We start from the raw sequence: 23,537 nt of genomic DNA, 5'->3' as shown, positions 1-23,537 counted from the left end.
CAGAATGAGGAGCTGGAATACGATAGGTTGGGACTGCTCTGCCCAGCAGCCCCTGATGACCGCCTCAACCTCCTCAAAGGAAGAGAGGTAAACGTGCTCTTGCTCAAATTTGATATCCCATGAGCTCCAGTATATCTAACTTATCTAACTGCCATCAAACAATCAGACGAGCAAACACGGTCTGGCTTGTGATACAATTCATATCGAAGTGATATAGGCTAACTTCTCATAGTCAGATAAATACTGAATTTAATTCCTCAGAATTAAACGCAGGTAAACAACCAAACGAGTAAACAGGGTCTGGTGTGGTAAAATTCACATCAAAACTGAAAATTATGTAGTTCACGCCTTGCCTCGGCAGCACGCAAGTAGCTTAGTCACACAATATAAACAATATTTATCTCCTCGGAGATAAATAGCTGCAGCAGTGAGTTCACAGTCAGAGGCGTGGGCTTCCGAGCCTCGAAAACGAGCTCTAGCTCTAGGGAATGCGAGTGGAGATAAGAAGAACCAACCCGTCCGCCAGATTTCATGCAATCCCCGCGAACTTAGTCGCCGCTGTGCCTCAGCAACAGCAGGACCGGAATCGCAAGATTACAAGCATGGGCACGCTCAGAGAGCGGAGAACCACAATAAGCCCCCTTATTTTTCCTCGAGAGCCGACTGCGCGAGCTACGCTCCTCATTAATGCTGCTCGTTTATGCTCATTAATGCTGCTTAAGTCATAATATTGCTTGTGTAACTGATGCTTGTGCAACTGATGTTTATGCAACTGATGCTTATGCAACTGATGTTTGTTTAAATGGAAGCTCATCGACGCCCTCTGTGTCAATTTCCTCGGAGAAAGACAGGCGGAGCGTCACGCCTTCTCCTTGGGGGGGAAGAACTGCAACGCGGGCTTCCGAGAACCTGAGAGCGGGTGCGAAAGTGAAACCCACAAGCACAGCCACCGCTCCACCTTGGCAAAAGCGAGACCGGCACAGCAAGAAACGCTAGTGAAGGCTCCCTACTCAAAGAGAGCCTTCTGAGAAAGAAACAAAGCAGTTACAAAAGGTCGCATTGCGGGCCGTCAACTCCCTCGAGAGCTGATTCTGCGAGCTTCACCCTCAAGCAGACAACACACTGCGTGTGTCCATACCCCAATATATTATCAAGGGCAGGGAAAACACACAGCCTAAACGCTTCCTGCTTTAGCCCAAAAACTTCTCTTGACTGAAGTTTGATATAATGGAGATTATCAGTGGACAAACAAAACTAAATAAGACTCACAAAACAAATAGCGACTGACACACACACAGAGCTTTGCTGAATGACAAAAAGCTGACTCTCGTTACACCTCACGTGCTTTATTAGCTTCCTGGGCATGACGTCATATGTAGCGACCAGGAAGCTAATCAAGCATTTGAGGTGTAACGAGCGTCAGCTTTTTGTCATTCAGCAAAGCTCTGTGTGTGTGTGTCAGTCGCTTTTTGTTTCATGAGACTGATTTCACATATTATTCAGAGCTGGTCACGCTGACGGGCGTTCCCATAGCGTTTTCAGACACAGCTCGAGTTCCTGAAGGGGAACCTACTGACGCCAAACTCTTAAATGGTAGTGTCAATACCTAGGCTGTCCTAAAATACAACCCGAATTCCGGAAAAGTTGGGACGTTTTTTAAATTTTAATAAAATGAAAACTAAAGGAATTTCAAATCACATGAGCCAATATTTTATTCACAATAGAACATAGATAACGTAGCAAATGTTTAAACTGAGAAATTTTACACTTTTATCCACTTAATTAGCTCATTTAAAATTTAATGCCTGCTACAGGTCTCAAAAAAGTTGGCACGGGGGCAACAAATGGCTAAAAAAGCAAGCAGTTTTGAAAAGATTCAGCTGGGAGAACATCTAGTGATTAATTAAGTTAATTGATATCAGGTCTGTAACATGATTAGCTATAAAAGCTTTGTCTTAGAGAAGCAGAGTCTCTCAGAAGTAAAGATGGGCAGAGGCTCTCCAATCTGTGAAAGACTGTGTAAAAAAATTGTGGAAAACTTTAAAAACAATGTTCCTCAACATCAAATTGCAAAGGCTTTGCAAATCTCATCATCTACAGTGCATAACATCATCAAAAGATTCAGAGAAACTAGAGAAATCTCTGTGCGTAAGGGACAAGGCCGGAGACCTTTATTGGATGCCCGTGGTCTTCGGGCTCTCAGACGACACTGCATCACTCATCGGCATGATTGTGTCAATGACATTACTAAATGGGCCCAGGAATACTTTCAGAAACCACTGTCGGTAAACACAATCCGCCGTGCCATCAGCAGATGCCAACTAAAGCTCTATCATGCAAAAAGGAAGCCATATGTGAACATGGTCCAGAAGCGCCGTCGTGTCCTGTGGGCCAAGGCTCATTTAAAATGGACTATTTCAAAGTGGAATAGTGTTTTATGGTCAGACGAGTCCAAATTTGACATTCTTGTTGGAAATCACGGACGCCGTGTCCTCCGGGCTAAAGAGGAGGGAGACCTTCCAGCATGTTATCAGTGTTCAGTTCAAAAGCCAGCATCTCTGATGGCATGGGGGTGCATAAGTGCATACGGTATGGGCAGCATGCATGTTTTGGAAGGCTCTGTGAATGCTGAAAGGTATTTAAAGGTTTTAGAGCAACATATGCTTCCCTCCAAACAACGTCTATTTCAGGGAAGGCCTTGTTTATTTCAGCAGGACAATGCAAAACCACATACTGCAGCTATAACAACAGCATGGCTTCGTCGTAGAAGAGTCCAGGTGCTAACCTGGCCTGCCTGCAGTCCAGATCTTTCACCTATAGAGAACATTTGGCGCATCATTAAACGAAAAATACGTCAAAGACGACCACGAACTCTTCAGCAGCTGGAAATCTATATAAGGCAAGAATGGGGCCAAATTCCAACAGCAAAACTCCAGCAACTCATAGCCTCAATGCCCAGACGTCTTCAAACTATTTTGAAATGAAAAGGAGATGCTACACCATGGTAAACATGCCCCGTCCCAACTATTTTGAGACCTGTAGCAGAAATCAAAATTGAAATGAGCTCATTTTGTGCATAAAATTGTAAACTTTCTCAGTTTAAACATTTGCTATGTTATCTATGTTCTATTGTGAATAAAATATTGGCTCATGTGATTTGAAAGTCTTTTAGTTTTCATTTTATTAAAATTTAAAAAACGTCCCAACTTTTCCAGAATTCGGGTTGTATAACATTACAATAAATGTATTCATAATTGATAAAAAAATTTGCATATATATATATATATATATATATATATATTTAGCTGCATTTGATTCTGATGCGGATATTATATATATATATATATATATATATATATATATATATATATATATATATATATATATACAGTCGTGGCCAAAGGTTTTGAGAATTACATAAATATTGGAAATTGGAAAAGTTGCTGCTTGAGTTTTTATAATAGCAATTTGCATATACTCCAGAATGTTATGAAGAGTGATCAGATGAATTGCATAGTCCTTCTTTGCCATGACAATTAACTTAATCCCAAAAAAACCTTTCCACTGCATTTCATTGCTGTCATTAAAGGACCTGCTGAGATCATTTCAGTAATCGTCTTGTTAACTCAGGTGAGAATGTTGACGAGCACAAGGCTGGAGATCATTATGTCAGGCTGATTGGGTTAGAATGGCAGACTTGACATGTAAAAAAGGAGGGTGATGCTTGAAATCATTGTTCTTCCATTGTTAACCATGGTGACCTGCAAAGAAACGCGTGCAGCCATCATTGCGTTGCATAAAAATGGCTTCACAGGCAAGGATATTGTGGCTACTAAGATTGCACCTAAATCAACAATTTATAGGATCATCAAGAACTTCAAGGAAAGAGGTTCAATTCTTGTAAAGAAGGCTTCAGGGCGTCCAAGAAAGTCCAGCAAGCGCCAGGATCGTCTCCTAAAGAGGATTCAGCTGCGGGATTGGAGTGCCACCAGTGCAGAGCTTGCTCAGGAATGGCAGCAGGCAGGTGTGAGCGCATCTGCACGCACAGTGAGGCGAAGACTTTTGGAAGATGGCCTGGTGTCAAGAAGGGCAGCAAAGAAGCCACCTCTCTACAAAAAAAACATCAGGGACAGATTGATCTTCTGCAGAAAGTATAGTGAATGGACTGCTGAGGACTGGGGCAAAATCGTATTCTCCGATGAAGCCCCTTTCCGATTGTTTGGGGCATCTGGAAAAAGGCTAGTCCGGAGAAGAAAAGGTGAGCGCAACCATCAGTCTTGTGTCATGCCAACAGTAAAGCATCCTGACACCATTCATGTGACACCATTCATGTGTGGGGTTGCTTCTCATCCAAGGGAGTGGGCTCACTCACAATTCTGCCCAAAAACACAGCCATGAATAAAGAATGGTACCAAAACACCCTCCAACAGCAACTTCTTCCAACAATCCAACAACAGTTTGGTGAAGAACAATGCATTTTCCAGCACGATGGAGCACCGTGCCAAAAGGCAAAAGTGATAACTAAGTGGCTCGGGGACCAGAATGTTGAAATTTTGGGTCCATGGTCTGGAAACTCCCCAGATCTTAATCCCATTGAGAACTTGTGGTCAATCCTCAAGAGGCGGGTGGACAAACAAAAACCCACTAATTCTGACAAACTCCAATAAGTTATTATGAAAGAATGGATTGCTATCAGTCAGGATTTGGCCCAGAAGTTGATTGAGAGCATGCCCAGTCGAATTGCAGGGGTCCTGAAAAAGAAGGGCCAACACTGCAAATACAGACTCTTTGCATAAATTAGAGGTCGACCGATATATCGGTCGGCCGATATATCGGGCCGATATTTGTAATTTTTTAATACATCGGCATCGGCCGATATCCGTGTTTAGTAGCGCCGATTAAAAGTCAGGCACGTCGGCGGGCAGCCCCGTGTTATTGGTGTGGTGGAAAGTGCTGCTGCTGCCACTGCATGTGAAGCACCCCAAGCCAAAACTTTTGGAAGATTCAACAACAGTCCTGGGAGATAAAGGTAGTCAGAGAATTTCACTCTGCAAATGGGGTGTAGAAGTTGGCAGCTCTAACAAACACTGCAGCGTGACATTACCAAAGTAAACTGTCTCTGACGTTACTCCGCCCCGCTCACAGACAGCACCGTGCTCGGAGAGACAGCTGTCCTGGAGCTGCCCAGAACGGTGAATGACATTTGTTCGGAAGCATGGTTTGATGCAGACAATAACCAGTTTTCCATCCAACTCATTTGTATTTAGGGATGTCAATATTCGATAATTTCCATGATCGATCATCGTTTAAATTAATGATCAATTAATTACCTTAATGCTGCAAAATGCGTCTGCATCGGTATTATTATTATTATGTGCAAAAGCCACTTGGAAAAAAAGCTTTCTCACCCGAATTAAAGGGGTTTTAGTCTGAATAAAATGCTAGTAGCAGGACTGTAAAATGAATAGATGTGATTATGAACATTTGATAAAATGAAGAGAGCGCGCCATACGTTGGAGATCATTTTACTTTGTTGACTGTTTCCCGTCAAGGAGGCCGCTGAATGCGCCTCTTTAAATGGTTTCGTGGTGCTCGTTGTTGTATTTTAGAACGCAACTGCAATGTTTTCAAATGACACTATAGTAGTGGTGCAACGGATCATCATTGATCCGTGATCCGTTCAGATCAATATCTTCGATTCGGCACACACGTGACCCGCGGATTGATTTATGAAAAAAAAAAGTTGCGCATGTTTAGTCCACACTCAGTGGTCATGGTTTGACTAGATGTATTTGGAGGTTATTGCTCACGTCTTGTTCTGCACATATCCAAATGTTTCCATATTCGCAATGTATCTGAATGTTAAACTATAATATTTTTTATTTATTTAATGTAAACTAGACGGAAAGATCATCCTCTTCACATGAGCAAAAACGTCCTTGGAATAACATCAGAGTGGACCGGTATACGTTCTGTTTAAACTGACCAGTTTAACCTTTTAAATGTTTGGTTGACTGTACTTTATTTTAATAATGAACAGACTGCGATGTAAGTTTGAAATTAGAATGCACTTTAGATGTTCTGTGTCATTTATACCAAACACAAATGTTGCTGGTTGCTAGTGTGATTGCAGCACTACTGTTATTTATTTTTTATATATTTATTTTTTTTATATTTTTCAGTTTAATTGATTTTGATTTCTAAAATTGTATTTATTTAAATGTATATTTAAGTTTACATTTAGCTATGTTCCAACAAACTTGAAAAATTCTACTTGATAAATGCTCTAAAACTTTTATGTAAATGATTGACTTTTATATATATATATATATATATATATATATATATATTAGGGCTGGGACAACGCGTCGAGGTCATCAATGACGTCGATGCAAAAAATACGTCGACGCAAAATATGCGCATCGATTCGTCGACCTGTTTTTATTTCTCTAAAAAACGTTTGCAAAACATTTACCTTATGTGCGCTAAATATACGCGATGGCCGGATCAACATTCTGTCCAACGTTATATAACCAATCCAGGGGTTTTTCTGCATTGATCTTTTTTTTTGGCGGCTGTCAAAGCCTTATTGAGTGACAGTGACAGGGCGCGTACGAGAGAGAGCCCCGGCTGCGCACGCACTCACAGTGTTCAAACAACACGAGCGCTTCTTGCTCTCTCTCCCTTGTGCATATTAATCAAAATCATTAAACACGATAGAAAAAGGGCGAAACACCAAAGTTTCACGCGCAGTTTCACTCACAGTCTTCAAACTACACGAGCGCGCGCTCTCTCTCTCCCTCGTGAATATTAACCAAAATCATTAGACACGAAAGAAAAAGGGCGGAACGCCAAAGTTTCACTTGGAGCATTCGGAGATTTTTTTTTCTCCATGACAGGCTGCTGGCTCCCACTGTTAATTTTTATTTTTTGGAAAAGCACTCTCTGTATTAGCTTAAAGCCCTCAAGTTTACATTGGTTACTGTATTCTTTCAATTGCTCTAAACAAGTATTTTGGGTGAACGTTTTTTATTGAATGCTAGACATCAAGTTCTAGTTATTTTCATCTGAAAGAATAACTTTTTTTCAGTAAGCTAGGCTGTATGTGTTCAGTAAGCTTGTGTCAGTAAGCTATGTGTTTTCAAGGCTTCAAGGTTTTATTGAATGCTATCTCTATACAAGTGCAAAGTAATGCATTCTTAGTCAGTCTTTTATTTTGTAATTTTAAGAGCAATAAACATATATTGCAATGTTAAGGAATTCATGTTTTTTTCATTCAGATATGTAAATCAACATGTATAAATTGTTAGTAGTCAGTTAATGGGGAGATAATCGAAATCGAATCGCTCTGAAAAATTAATCGTTAGATTAATCGATGCATCGAAAAAATAATCGCTAGATTAATCGTTTAAAAAATAATCGTTTATCCCAGCCCTAATATATATATAAAAAATATATATATATATATATATATATATATATATATATATATATATATATATATATATATATATATATATATATATCCTGTTTTATATATTTAATACTTGGTCAGTTTATTGTTTTTTTTTTTGGTTAACTTTGGATACATTTTTTATTTTAATACCGTGCAGTGAACAAAATTAAGATTCGAGAGATGGTTCAAGTCAGTGCTCAATAAATGATGTTAAGTTTAGAAATGTTGTGCATCCACTTATTATTAGTGTGACATTTTTGCATGCAAATGAAGGGGAAAACTTCAAGATATCGGCCCTTAACATCGGCAGCACATATCGGCCATCGGCAGACCCTGACCAGCAATAACAATCTAATGAAAATCACCAGAAATACAGGAAATGAATACATACATAAATCAATCCATAAATAAAATACCTTTGGGACTCTTAAAATGAATATTTAAAAATCTTAAAATAATCAAACTTAAAACTTTGATGTAAGGAAATGTGCTTAAATGTGCTTATGGGACAATGCAAACAATATTTCTGATTGATTCTAAAATAGTTAAAGGGAAGAATTTAATGGGCATTCAGATTTGTTCTTTTGATTTTGGAGTTTTGGACAAGCTGTTGCGAGATCTACCTGTGCACTGATTTTTTTCATTTTATTTTTTTTATGCTTTGGTTCAGTTTTTTAGGCAAGTCTGGGTAGCATTAAGACAAAACAACATTTAAAAAGCAGTTTCAGTGATAGGATCATTTTTCACATATTGGTTTAAACTTTTTTTAATCCAGTATTAAACATTTAGTGCTGTATGTAATCGGATCACCTAAAATGAATGTTAACACCAATGCCACCACCCTTGAACAACATATACTGTACACAAGCATTCACTATAAACACACCAATCTATAATATCAACTAAAACCTCCACAGCAGGTGAGAGTTGCAGCCCAGGAGAGCAGGTTTACAGATGCACAGCACCAGGATGTGAGGGATCTGAAGTGCATTAGTAAGACCTTCACTATAGGAGAGAATAGGGCTCTAATCCTGGTGTGTATGAAGGTTAGAGAAAGGGGTTCCTCCCCCTTTGCAGGAGATTATCAGGCTTTGCACAGCGCCACAGGAATGCCAGGAATGCTGGGTCATCTCTGCTCAGAGGCCACAGGCTCCGTCCTGCAAAGAAAGCTCTCACTGATTGGTTTAATCATCACTAACTCACCAATAAGATGGTGAAGTTCTCCAGGACGCTGTTCATCATGTATTTCTCAGGAAGGTGTTTGAGTTTGTGGATGAAGTTGATCATGTATTCACACATCGGAGATCGACTTATCCGGTAAACGAAGCGTCCGTTCTCAAAGCGAGCATACTCTGTCTGAAACGACAGATGAGAGAGAGAGAGATGAGAGAACGCACAACAGAAATCATCATTACATACTGTATACACTACCAGAAAATGTTAAATTAAGTTTGTTTTTAGCGTTTTTAAAAGAAATCTCTCATGTTCACCAATGCTTCATTTATTTGACACTGTAACAGCACAATTATGAAATATTATTACAATTTTAAATAACGGTTTTCATTTTAAATTTCTTTTAAAATGTAATTTATTCCCCTGATAACAACACAGAATTTTCAGCATAATTACTCCAGTCTTCAGAAATCATTCTAACTTTCGAAAACAGCTTTTTAAAATTTCAGACTAACTGCTGAGAACTCCATTGAGTGTCCTGAGTAATAAAAGAGCAATTACATTTTCCTCTGGGAAACCCATATTAGAGGTAAAACATTTATTGCTCCATTTAGACAATATAACGGTACTTAAAAACAAATGCTTGGAATCTACCTCCACTTTCTCCACGACCTGTTTGCCAAACGAGCAAACCTTTGTGGAGCAGGTGATGGTCATGTTCTCCGGGCTCTCGTACTGACTGCTCACTCCATAGAAGGCCCCAGCTTCGTCCTGAATGTTGCAGTTCAAGTCAGCCTAGGAAGCAATGAGACTGTAGCTTTAATTCTCAATTTAATAAGCTACACTGTCAAATACTTTATTACAGAGAAATCTACACAAGCAAAAACGGATAGATCTATCACCATATTACATTAAATACAAAATTGCCATCTAGTGGAGACTATAAACACAGCTAAAATAACCTATACGTAGGATTTTTAAGACATAGGCCAAATACCAATTCTACCCCTTAGCCCTTCCCCTTTCCACTATCCCTCTGTTTCACACATTCACGTTAAGGGGTAGGGGTGTCCTGATTCTCATTTGGTTAGAGGGTAGAGGTAAGGGAAAGGACCAGATAGCCCTTCAAACTAAGATTTTTCAGGACCACACTTCAAATGAAGGGGTATGAATTATCTCAGCGTAAACAGACTTCAGCTGCAACATGGCTGCCCAAGCGAACAAAAAGACAATTAATTGTTTGTTTTATGTTACATTCAGTCGTGAGTTCATATTTATGGTCACTCAAAGAAATGTTTGCAAGAAATTGCTAATGTTTGCTAACGTCATATCATTACAGACTGCATGATAGTGCCACAACATATATTCATATTTGATCAGAGCGGTAACCACCATACACATTGAGGAGGGCTAGTACCCCCAATAATTATTAATCGCTAAACCCTTTTCTCAAATATTGCCAATTCGAGAGAGAAAGAGAGATATAAAAGTATATGCATTGAAAAATATAATGTAGCAAGTCAATATTTAGTCGTGGGGCAGCATTGACAAGTTTCTTTGCTCCTGGATGTGTGAGCTGTGCGATATTTGATGTGTGTGCATGTGTGCGTGTGTCAGTAAGCAGTGCGTTAATATAGAATAGTAATTAAAGGCTGTAATGCACACCAGCTAATCAACCTATGATGATGTGTGACGGTAAAGTAGTGGTGTCCCCAAATTTTTATGGGAAAATTTTCACCCCTAACCCTTATAACTGTTTCAAGGGACAAGGGGAAGGGGAAGGCAGAGGGGCAGGGGTAGGGGTATAAAATAGAATTGGGATTGGGCCTTATATTTCAGTTTCACATAGACACGAAACTTGTATGAAACTTTTAAAATGCTTTTATAGTGCTTTTTTGTCATCCAACCACATTATGAAAAGACCTTCAGCAGTATATTGGTGTTTCATGAAAGTAAAAAGTCAGTCTTTTAGCTAAAACTAAGCTACCAACCGTGGCCATCTCTACATTTTAGTCTATTCGGGTATTAAAGAAAAAGGCTCTGTCTAAGGTTAGAGAGAATAGATTAAATAACTTTGAGTAAAAAGGCACTCAAAAAAAAAACCTCTGAAAAAGAGTGGAAAAAAGAACAGCTCGCTCTCCGCTCTTTCAGTAAGCTAACACGATTTTCATTACAGAGAGAGCTCAAATATTCATTTCTGGCATACTCTCTTTTCATTAAGACAAGCCTGTTACATTTTCACATCATATTCAAGAGAGGCATTATTGTGCAGATCCAGAGTTTCATTTGAAATTCAGATCCCTGTGTCACTTCAAACGGAATTCGAGCAGCCTCGCTCCAACCACGACGAGGCCCACTTTGTTGGTTGCCGCTAGTTAGCATTTCACAAAATGCATGCAATGTTTGAATAGCTATTAGAGGAGCATCCAGGTCATCCAATTGTTTCACGATATTAAACTGAATAAGTGCGAGCTTTGATCACAGACACTTCAGCTATGCCGTGCCAAACATAGCCATTTGGACACGTAAACAGAGACAGCTGTCTTTAAAACTAAAGTGGCCCAGTGTCTTCAGGGAAATGCACAATTATCCATGCATGTAATCACTCGGTGGATAAATATTTGCGTTAAATAGGCAGTTGTATTCGTGGTAAACATGATCTGTGGTAGTTTCGCTCTCATTAGTGTAGAAACCTGGCCACAGGCTGGGCATACATTACACAGCACACAGCATGTGTGTTTATTTTTAAGCCTAAACAAAAAAAAAATACTGTTCTTCTTGGAGCAATTGTGTGTTTCGATGTCTTCTTTTGTGGATAATTGTCCCGCGCATGTTGTGAATCGCTAAACAGATGCTCATTCTTTGCAGTGATTCACTCACCCAGAACTTTATGAGAAAGAATGAATTCTGAGGACCCTTGCCAAACAATTCCTTCAGCCCTCCCTTCTTCTCAGGAAATTTGTCGTAAATCTGACGGATGTCCACTGACTCGAGCAAGGCATCATTGTAAGAGTGATTTGTCTGACCGATGTGCACGAAAAGATGCTTGTTATACTGCACAGAAAACAGAGAGGAAACAAGTTAGAAACAGAAAAACTTGTCAAAATGACTGAAAGTTCTTGATTGTTTAGTTTTTAAATAGTACTATATTTAACCAGTATCTATTTACAACTGTTAATTAATACATTTCATGATATGCTGAGTAATAATGCTAATTATTCACAATTAACCACATATATCAATACTATATTTGGTGAGTTAAGCTCCCTAAATAGAGAAAAATCACATTTGTACATTTATTATTTTGGGAGACTAACAAATGACTGAATAAACATGACAAAAGGTTACTGTTCCTTTATTTAAAAAATAAATATATAATAATAATAATAATCTTGCTTAAAGGAAAACGCCACCATTTTTCCATATTCTACTATGTTGATATGTCACTCTCCCATCTCAGTGCGTGCATAGTGAAATATGTAAAAACGGTGGCATTTAATGCTAATGTATGCATGATATTGTTCATTGTTATTTAAAGCTTTTTCATAATATAAAAAATAATGTTATGTGCCCAGACATTTTAAAAATTTATTAGCATATGTAGAAATTAACATGTCATAAAGTGTTTATTGGTAGTTCATGATATTTAAGTTAACAAATTGAATTTTATTGTAGAAAAGTATAACAATTCGATTTCTTAAGGCATAATTCTGAGATATTTACAAATGTGCCATAGAATATAAAAAAAAACACATATTAGCAATGGTACTTTAATATAGTATAGAAACAATACTTTTTATGTAAGCTTGATGACATCTAAATTATGTTACAAATTAAAAATAAAAAAAATAAAAACAGGACACTGTATTTTGACAGTCCTCAAAGTCAACATAAAATGTTATTCACAACTAATTTTCACTGTATTACGGTTTGGGTTGCAAAAAGGTGGACTATTTCCAGTAAATTTCGGAAATATACCAGGGATTTCTGTTAAGTTTCAGGAAATTTACAAGGAATTTTCCACCCCTTTGCAACCCTAATTACAGTATGATCATTTTTCTGAAGTAAACATTGATCCGAGATATTCCAAGAGCCAAAAATGTAGGGCGGTATTTTTCCCCATTGGAAAGCGATTGAATTGTGAGAAGTACATGTTGCATACTAGAATGTGCGTTTTCAGTCAGTCGTGGAGGAATTCTTTCTAAAAACACCACTTTGAGAAGGCTTTTTGACTAGTGGGCTAAAGGTCAATGATGAATCATGTGTAATAAAACCAGGAATGTGTATTAGGAATAAAAAAAATTACATTTCATTTAGACTTAAAGTAACAAAGAAGCAACTCACGGAATCTGGATCTCTCTGGTGCTCCAGAAAAGCGGAGAACTCCACCAGTCTGAGTTTAGATGTGCCGACAGATCGTCCCTGCCAGGCGGGCACTGTGGGCACCGGCGCTGTCGGCGGATCATAACCTACACACACTGAATATTAGCTCTTCTTAACACACAGAATGCTACATCTGAATGGGAATTGATAAAAACAAAAAAACATGGCAAGCGGGGACTGACATACTTGAGATTGTAGTTGTGACTGCTGGCTGGATGGGGTATGCTTGCTGAGCAAATGGCTTGATGCTAAAACATAGACAAAGGAGAATTAAGAACAGGAAAATGAGCAGCCATAAGTTTAACTGCACTACATACTGAAGAGATTAAGAGGTTCCACAGCAAAGAAGAAACAAAGCTGCACCAAGTATTCAAACTTGGATTCAACCCATCCCTGTTTCTGGGAAAGGCTTCCTCTATCTCTGATCACTCAGGAAAAGAGAGAAAGCTGGAAGGGTCAGGGAAAATACAGACATCAAGAAGAGGAGAACGACAATAAAGCAGACAAAACAGAGACTGGTGGAATAAAGAAGGAAATACCTTCCGATTGCAAGGCAGAAAAAAAAAACAAGAAAGTTTTGGACTATATATTTAGTTCTCTAACAATGAAATGCAGAATCAGATCATAGACATGACACTCAAGCTTTACCTCCTCTTGTTCTCACATTCTCTTCATTTCATTGGATATTGCAAGTTTTTTGCTGAAGGACTGTGTGCACGCCTGACAACTGGCTGACTACATTTCAAATAAGCTAACTAATTTACAAGTGTGCATACTAGACAACACTTAAAATATAAATAAAATATTACACTCATTAAAGGGTTAGTTCACCCAAATATTAAAATTATGTCATTAATAACTCACCCTCATGTCGTTCCAAACCCGTAAGACCTCCGTTAATCTTTGGAACACAGTTTAAGATATTTTAGATTTAGTCCGAGAGCTCCCAGTCCCTCCATTGAAGCTGTGTGTACGGTATACTGTCCATGTCCAGAAAGATAATAAGGTGTTTTTCTTACCTTTCTGGACATGGATAGTAGACCATACATACGTTTTCAATGGAGGGACAGAAAGCTCTCGGACTAAATCTTAAATATCTTAAACTGTGTTCTGAAGATGAACGGAGGTCTTACGGGTTTGGAACGACATGAGGGTGTGAGATATTAATGACATAATTTTTTATATTTAGGTGAACTAACCCTTTAATACTATTAAATTAGACAACACACCTAAACATGAAATTATGAGCATTGAATTTAGAGTCTAACCACCCCATTATGGTAAGAATAAGCAGTAAATTAACTGCAGAAGAAGAAGGTGAAGAATAAGATGATGAAGACAGTGGAGAAGATGTAGAAGGATGTGTAGAAGGTAAAGATCATAGTGGTGAAGAACAAAAGGAATGAGGTGCAGAAGAAGGTGGTGAAGAAGAGGCAGAAGAAGAAGGTGTTGGAAAAGAGGGTGAATACAATGATGAAGGTGCAGAAGAAGAGGAAGAAGAATGTCTGATGTGCCTTGCAAGCACTGTAGCAAGAGGACAAGCTTTAGTGGGCCAATGGGAGCAGAACTTCTAGTAGAGATACTCACTCTTGTGAGGATCCAGGCTGGCCCGTGGATATCATGCCCTGCCAAAACTAGAGAATTAGAGAAATAAATAGACAACAAAACACAGCCTATCCACAGGCACACACACGTCTGTGCACTCTTGATACATCAGTTATCACGTTCATTGAAAAATGAGGTGGACTATGTTGGATGCAGTCTAGTTATCTTGAGTGTGGCATTAGTGGGCTTATCTGATGAAGCCAGGTGATGTGGGCACGGCTCTGAGGGTGTGTAATGGGATTGGAGCTGACGGTGGCGGCCCGTTGGCCAGCCATGTGGCTGAAATAAGTGTACTGATAGGTGGGTGCCAGAGGGTGGTCTTACCCCTGCTGCTCCGGGGAAGGCAGGACGTGGGATGCCCGGAAGACCCAGCTTGTTGTGGATGGCAGTGGCAGAGACGATCTGGGCCGAGGACATGGAGGCCATACTCTGAAGAGCTTTGTCCTTCACACTCTGATCCTTCCATAGCATTTAGAAAAGAAATTAGGATCCAGAAAGGGGACAGACATAGTGAGCTAGAAGTTAAATGGTTTCTTTTAACAACACGGTTCAGGATACACATTTGTACCATGGTTTTATCTCAGTGCCAGAAGTCTGACACCACTAGTGTAAATGCTTCTTAAACTGTTCTCTAATTTATAACAAAAGTGCATTTATTTGACCAAAAATACACTACCATTTAAAACTTTGGGGCAAGATACTTACGAAATAAATGATGAAGCAAGCAGGCAGACCAATCAATAAATAAAACTTTTATTCAGCAAGGACACATTATTTTGATCTAAAGTGTTAGTAAAGACTTCCACAATGATATATTGGATTTCTGTTTCCAATAAATGCTTTTCATTTGAACCTTTTATTCATAAAAGAATCCAGAAAAAAAAGTTTCACAATTTTCCCAAAAATATTAAGTATTAAAAATGTTTTTCAAAATGTATATTAATAAGAACCATTATCTGTTTTTTTATTATCGAATCTTTACTAACTGAGACTCAATAACAACTTCTAGTAATTGAGCAGAAAATCAGCATGTTAGAATTACTTCTGAATAATAATGTGACACTTGAAGACCGGAATAATAATGACTGGTGAAAATTCAGCTGTGTCATCACACGGAAAATTACATTTGAAAATATATTTAAATATAAAAATAAATAAATACAAATTTAAACAATATTCCAAACTTCTGAATGGCAGTGAAAGTGCAAATTATCTCCTCATCAGCTTTAAAATAAAAAAATAAAAAAAAATAAAACAATCTCTTAAAAATCAAAGCTGAACTGAAAAATAAAATGTTAGATTTATTTTTTTAATGCAAAAATAGAACATTTATGGACATCAATACAATAATTTACAGTATGATAACAGACGTAAACTCCATAATAGGTTTTCCTGCAATAATGACACTGATTTAGAGGATTAAATTTAATAATCATCACAAACATGGTTAAAAATAGAAAAATCCTATATTACTAAACTGAAACTGACTACAGAACCATGGTACAGACCGAACCGTGAGATTTTCGAAACCATCACCCCTCTGCAGTGCACACAAAACACAGGACAATGAAGCAGCTCACACCCTCACACACAAAGATCCACAGACAGAAAAGATTCTTCAGAGCTATAAAGCCGCTGATCTTAAGAGGAATGTTCTCATTCTAAAAGCTCCTATCAAGGTCATTAAACCGAGCCGAAACAGTAGAGATGAACGCATCCAAGAAAAGGGCCTGAAAGACATGATTTCTCCTTTACACAACCTCCTTGTTGTTTTCACAAGAAGGCTAAAGACGTTTTCTCAATATAAACTTTTAATAACACAGGAATGTCTGTGCATTGATAGATTTCTAAAACTGGTAATTTAATTAATCGACCTAAAGTGTGTAAGCCTGAATGCTACAAAGACAAACATTCCCCATGCAGACTGTATAGCGTGCATGACTGTAACAGGATGGAAGTCCTGCCTCTAAACATGTGAAACAGCCAGTGAATAGAGCACAACTTCATTGAAAAGACAGTGAAAAGCGGGCACGGGTTGAGGCTAAACATGCTGGTAGCAGCGGCTCACGTATGGGCTTAGAGGGAGGCAGAGAGGCTCAGAGATCAAGCAGGTGTTTATCAGCTGCTATACTGTGACGGCGACACATCGATGCACGGTCAAGAGCACTGAGAACTCGTACTTACCATGCTTGTCACCTAAACGCAAACAAACAAGGTTGTATTGTCAATGTTCAATTTGCACTTTTTGGCAAGTTTAATTCAAACAATCTACATGAATGCTGAGAGGTTTGTGGCAATCCACACATTTATATATCTGATTACAGATTTATTCCTGCTGAAAAGACCAGAATATGTTGTGTTTTGGATGCTGGTGTCAGAACCAAACTAACTTTTAACTTGATGTGGTCACATATGGCACTTTTCACTGGGTGGTACGACTCGGCTCGTTTGCATTTCTACTGCAGTTTAGTATCGCTTTAGAGTGGGTGAGATTATTCACATGTCGTTATAGTTGCGCCATGACTACTGAAAAACTTTTTCACTCAGCATCACCCCATCAAGCTCTTGCTGGATCAGATCCTCTGCTATCAGCAGAGGAACATCTGTACTTCCTCAACAGACAACAAAACAGCCACTTCTTGGTTGTTAAAAAAAGCTTGTTAAAAAAAAAGAGGTATTCGATCCTTCGCTGGCTGTATTGATTTAAAGGTGCTGTATGTAAGTTTTTGACTCTACTAAAGCATAAAACTACCATTATATGTTTGCAGATATTTACGAAACGTGCTTAGTTAACATACTTGTTTATCTGAAAAACGATGCTACAGTCAGTAATTCTCCTTTGAAAATGTGCATTTCGGGCAAGAATGTCAATCTCTGGTTTGGTTTGTGAAACCCACCCGATGCTAGTTTACCCAATTGTATTTTGGCATCCCAGGTTGCCAGTTGGCGGAAAGCACAGCGTATATCATTTCATTCATCGTCAAGTGCACTCATTCCTGTTGGTGTTGTCAATCTGACAACCTGCATGTGCATCAAGTCTGAGGAAGAGGGGACGGGTGAAAAAAGCCCTGTCCAATATTTTGAATTTGGACTGCAATACCTAATTAATCCACTCGTTGTCAATCATATAGGATTGTTCAGCACCTTTAAATCCAGCGGTTCTGTTGTGTTTGTGTCGCAAGTTCAGTGACGCAGGTATTGACGGTATTCTCTCCGGCCAATCAGTGATCAGCAGAGTTAACACGTCACGTTTTGGCACCAAAAAAGTTCCAGGTACCAGGTACTGTACCCAGTGGAAAACCCCCCTAAAGTGAACCATACCAAGCCATTCCGTGCCGTACCATGCAGTGGAAAAGCACCAATAGATTCCTCCAGAAAGACCGTGCTGGAAAATCCTCACCAGCTTACACAGTGTTCACTCCAGCTGCGTGTGACAAGTCACGACATGCCAAAACAAGATTGCATCTGCTCTTGATTTGGTGTTACAATTCAGTTGACGGATGTCACATTTCTAATTTTGACAAGGTGCACACATAAATCATTTTATTGTCCAATTTTATCTTAAATTATTATTTTTTTTTTACAAATATCATGAATTGATGGCTTTGAAACATCAAATATACATTTAAATAAAAACTTTTGGCTTTTCGGCTTGTGACCACTGTTATACGCAGTTGTAACATTATGAATAATTTTTTTATTTTTTTACATTTATTGATTTTCTTTCATAAGTAAAAAGAAAAAGAGTAAGTAAAAAGAAAAACAGAATGAAACAGTTTTAGTTTTATTTTATAAAAAAATATCAATCTGGGGTGTGTCTCTCAAATGCATCAGAAGCCAACTATGGTCGCATCTTTTATCATTACTAACGGAGGTTCCAACAAACAGTTTGGAACTACAATACAGTGCTCAACTTTGAGTTTTGAAGCATAGCTTCTTGTTAGTATGATGTGAATTTACACAGACAATTCTCTTGAGCAAAATGGACATGCTAACATGCAGTACATTTTGTACATTTGATTAAATTTTAATTATATATACACATTTTAATTTATATATTTTTTGCATGTCAACAATCAGCACTGTTTATGTGAATGAATTAATATGGGAACCCCAGGGTATTGACATAAGGGGGACCCTGCAATAAATCAAACATGAAAAAAAGCAAAACTACAGGGATTAATATTGAAGTATCTTCAGATGCCATGTTCGTTACAGAAGCATCTTGGAGAAATGACATTAAGAAGAAAGCTGATGACTTGAACCACATGTATACAAGAATAAATAATACTCCATTTACATACTGCATGTTGACATTATAAAAAAAAAAATGAATTGCTTTCTTTTTTATAACAATATATTGTGAATCGATTCATTAGCAAAAGGCAATCATATTAGTATACAGTTTCAGGAAACGGTCATGACTAACTAGTTAAAGGCAGTGTACGTCATTTGGTTAAAAAATATTTTGTTATGCTAGTTTAAAGTCTTTTCACATCCCAATAGTAAAGTTAAGTGGAAGGCATAAATCTATAAAATGTTTGGCCCATCATAACCTCTGAGAGTGAGCGAAAATGAAAGGTGTTATTATTGTAATATTATACGCTCTGTACTCTAATCTTTACTCAGAGGTGAATGAAATGAAATATGATGTTGCATTCAATACTCCACCTACGCCATATTTCATCATGCCACTGGTTAGCATCTGGTCTGTGTTTTGGAGGAGGCGTGGCTTTGGAGAGTGATTATGCAGGGAGAGTGGGATCTTATGCGTTGAAAGATAGCTTGCTACTGCTAGCCTCTCTGAAATCAACTACTCTACTTTTATTTTCTTTAACAATGCATCGTAGTAAGGTAGTTAATTTGTGTGTTTTGCCATTGTACAGAAAAAGTGTCTCTGATTGGTCCATGGTTTGGTCATGTTTAACTACCAGCTGGTGAACAGGGTGCTGAGCAGTGCAGAACTAGTACTAACCAGCATAAGCTAGAATTGAAATATTGGTCCATGCTGGTATTTTCAGCAGTGATAGAACACAGTGACTGAAATGTCAAGTTAGATAACACCACTTTCAAGGACTTACTGAATATTACTAATTTTGAATATGACCAAATTGTGAATTCAGTATTTTTTCATTTTATAAATATGCTTTTAGTCATATCCTCCCCGTGATATGCTAAGCCCTCTGAAGTCACACTGCACATGCTAATAGTAAAACCAAGATTAAGGGCTCAGTGTGAGTGCTGGTCAAGCAGATGAACTGCAGAAAGCACCTTTAGGGAAGATTTATAGCTGATAATATGGCAGTTTGAGATCACTGTGGCTAGGGTTTCATTACAGACCAGCTCAAAGAGTGGCACCATAATGACAGTCATTTCAGTCAACATGTCTCAGATAAGAGCACACTGGGCAGGTTTACTATAATGCTACGCTGCAAATGGCAGGAGGGAGCTCAAATTCTTCCCCGCTCCTGATTTCTAATTTGCTTTAGATGAGAGTAGACAGAGACCCATACAAAAGCTGGCTGTTTTTACTCAGGCAGCCGCCAGTGTCCCTGAAAGACCAGCCATTCATGGCGGAAATGCACACAGATGCTCCAGTAGGCACACACACACACACACTCTTACAAGCATGCACACAAATGGGGGAATCATTAATCTATCTGAGTAAACTGGGAACTGTGGAAAAGTGTGCTGGTCAAAAGGAGTTAGTCATCACCTCACAAAAAGAAAGAAAAAGAAACAGAAGTCAGACCAACCTCAAGGTCCTTTCAGTAAACACAGACATTAGGAAACGACCCTTACAGATGTATCTTAAATGACAGGTCAATTTATTATCAGATTATCCCTTCCACAAAAGGCCCCTTTTTTGTTAGCCACAGCCTTTGTGGATGAGATGCATTTGATGTAAGGTGATTATATGCAGCACACTTTGCTGTTTATATGACTGAATCACAAAGGGGGGGGGGGGGGGGGGGGAATTGGACATAGTGGGAGAGAATGGGGGGGTGATTTCAGTAGTTTCATTAATGCGGCATGAGGAAAGCGTTTGACGGCCAGTGGGTTATATAAAAAAAGCCAAGAGAAAGAGCCAGGAGAGAGGGGATGCCACAAAAAGCATCTGAGTGACGGCCCTAATGGGCCTCTTTGGTCCAGACTTCTTGTGCAGAGCGTTTGGGAAGAACAGATGACCTCATTAAACTCCAGGAGAGATAAAGGCAAAGCAGCGCTGGTTATACTCTAGACTGTGTTTTTCCTGCAGTCATGTGGCTGCTCTTGTTGTTTAAGCAGTGACCAGAATCCCGCTGAACTCTGACCTCCAGCTCTCAGCCAATCTCACCAGCTGAAGCGTACTGCCAGCACGAGACAACACTCCACACATGACACAAACATGCAAACACGACACACAGACAAACATTCATGTGACCAGCAAAGTGCATTGTGCTTCTGAGGCTTTGTTTCGTCATATAATGGTGTCAAATTTTTATATTACACATCTTAAAGGACTTTTTTTTCATGGTCTCATGATGCATTTGCATAGGCAACTAGAAGCTATTTGAAGGCTGATTTACCCAAAAGGGGTTTAAACACTGTGTATATCACTATCAAAACATTATTCAGTTTGTAGAGCATCCTAACACAGCAAGTCTGACTCAACCAACAGCTTTAGTTTGAGTGAGGGGATATTTGTTTGCCTGACCAATGGACCAATAATTAATCCTTTTACAGTTATTTCATTGCATGCATCTCTCTTAGTCAGATCTCACAATTAATTTGGTGAAGATAACACCATAGAAATCACACTTTCACCTTTCATATGAAACTTTTACTGTAATTGGAATAAAATTAGAAATTATAGTTATAATATATAGTATAGTTATAAATTAAAGATATGGATTTATCCTTGAGCAGTCAACTTAATATCTGCACTGTTTAAAAATAAAAAAACTGTATAAATAAGTTTTTATTTAGTCCACAATACATTCTGATATATTTATTATATTGAATCCACATACATTCTGATATATATGTGTGTAGATTTAATCCATTTAGTCATTAATTAACTTGTTGTATATTTCTGCAGCCCACAAAGATGGAACCTACAGATTTAGTTTGTGAACTTCTAAAAATGCCGTCCCCAAAATTACAGGGATAGAAAACTGGGATTTATAAAACCTCCATTCCAAATCAGTGAGCAGCAAAATTGTGCTTCATTATTGAACAAACGTAATGCTTGACTTTGCTCTCCAGACCTATTGAATTTCACATCCATATTCATTTCCAAAGCATATGCTGCTTTTCAGGTTTGCGGCTATATTTAACCAGGAGCCGCCATGGGACCTATAGCGATAGACTCAGAGCACACGCACTTAGCGGTCAACGAGAGACAGAGGCCAAAGCGGCCAGGAAAACAGACGTCCACTGACAAGCGTGAAAGGAGGATGGACTTCGGAGATGGAGTAGAGGCACTGAATTATGTATGCTAAACAGGCCGTCGCATGCGAGGGATCTAGGTTACAGGAATTAGAGCAACAAGGCATTCACAGGAAACAGGAAGTGAGACGCATGGCAACCACAAGCCCAAAAGCAGAAAAGCGTATACCTTTAGCTTGGAATGAAATTCGCGAGATTTCCTTCTGGCAAGAACCTGAATGTGACTAGACACCTGCGGGGTAGGGGAGGGGAGGAAAACAAAGGAACAGCCTGTAACCATGGCGATGAAAAGCCCCCCCTGCAGCTGGGCAGAGCCAGACGTACCTTGATGGCAGCTTGGATTTCTCGAACTTTCTTTCTTGCTAAGACCTGTATGTGACTAGACACCTCCGTTTTTCAAAACGAAACAAGAAAAGCAAAAAGAAAAAGCAATAAAGAATTACAGACATGTTACACAAGCAAAACATTCGAGGAGGGCCTCCGTAAAAAAAAGGAAAGCGTGGCCAAGCCGACGGCCGCCCAGCGCACTGGCCCGCTCAACTCCTCACTTAAGTGAGCTGGTTAAGGAGAATGCAGGCTTCTTAAGCACATTAAGAGAGAGCAGATGTGATCTTCTGTGTGCTGAATGAGAATGGCCAAGTCTAGTATTCTTCGGGGAGGAGTACTAGACTTGATAGTATCGCTCTGCAAATTCCTACAGGTTGGAGTTGTTTTTGAATTATGTACTAATGGTGCATTAATAGTGATGTGAGGTGGGAGGTTGTGTGATGTTGTAACGAGGCTCCGTGGAGAGCGTCCCTCGTCTTAATCAAGCCAATCACACACAAGTGGCTGTTGAGCGGGCCTCGCGCTCGACGCCGTTTGTTAATGAGGTCTCGACTCTCCCGTCTGACAAAGTCACATTTACACATATCTCAGCAGCACAAGTGGTCCTTTGACCTTTCCAAATTAAGTACAACAATCACTTCAATGGTTCAGGCTCAGCCAAATGAAATTACAATGGGATTGTTGTGATGTTTGGGTCGATTTCTGGACTTTTTTGCTGTGCTGTGAGTTTGAGAGGTGTCAATCTTTTATATTAGTGTCCATGTAGGTTTATGTCAGTTAGGAAATCGTTTTACGTAAAGGCATGATCTTGGTTAAATACAATTTAAGCTCTGTGGCATGGTGCTGATTACAAAAGCTAATCATTAAAAATCAGGCCTTAGTTTATATATTAAAGTTTTTTACAAGTTTTTACTGCACTTTTGAATTGGAAGTTCAAACAGAGAAAAGTTTCTGCACTTACATTAACTAAAGTAAATATTTATGGTCATGTTTAGCATCCTGTACAATGGTTATTATTTAAAAATATTTGACACCACAATAAGTCAACTTTAACATTAACTAACAATGAGCAATACATGTGTTTCAGTGTTTATTAATCTATGTTTACATTATTTAATAACAATGCAACTGTTCATTCTTAGTTCAACAGACACAATTTTTA

General features: G+C 38.7%; 1 protein-coding gene across 6 annotated transcripts in view; it reads right to left on the bottom strand.

The window, feature by feature from the left end:
* Window positions 1-23,537, bottom strand: part of LOC132126601 (transcriptional enhancer factor TEF-1) — a 76,812-nt gene that overhangs the window by 5,502 nt on the left and 47,773 nt on the right. For 3 of the 6 annotated variants that reach the window (XM_059537975.1, XM_059537983.1, XM_059537967.1), the window contains 9 exons: window positions 22,373-22,435; window positions 22,218-22,280; window positions 14,942-15,076; window positions 14,600-14,646; window positions 13,199-13,260; window positions 12,974-13,098; window positions 11,510-11,683; window positions 9,284-9,424; window positions 8,660-8,812 (listed from right to left, as the gene is read on the bottom strand). In XM_059537975.1, the coding sequence (XP_059393958.1) occupies window positions 8,660-8,812; window positions 9,284-9,424; window positions 11,510-11,683; window positions 12,974-13,098; window positions 13,199-13,260; window positions 14,600-14,646; window positions 14,942-15,076; window positions 22,218-22,280; window positions 22,373-22,435 (963 nt within the window). The remainder of the gene's footprint in view (window positions 1-8,659; window positions 8,813-9,283; window positions 9,425-11,509; window positions 11,684-12,973; window positions 13,099-13,198; window positions 13,261-14,599; window positions 14,647-14,941; window positions 15,077-22,217; window positions 22,281-22,372; window positions 22,436-23,537) is intronic. The other 3 variants (XM_059537999.1, XM_059537992.1, XM_059538005.1) reach the window with 3 other exon arrangements.

The sequence above is a fragment of the Carassius carassius genome, chromosome 3 (assembly GCF_963082965.1).
Source record: "Carassius carassius chromosome 3, fCarCar2.1, whole genome shotgun sequence".
NCBI classification, from domain to species: domain Eukaryota; kingdom Metazoa; phylum Chordata; class Actinopteri; order Cypriniformes; family Cyprinidae; genus Carassius; species Carassius carassius.
Note: the sequence above shows the minus strand (reverse complement) of the source record. Positions and strands in the feature narration are given on the sequence as shown.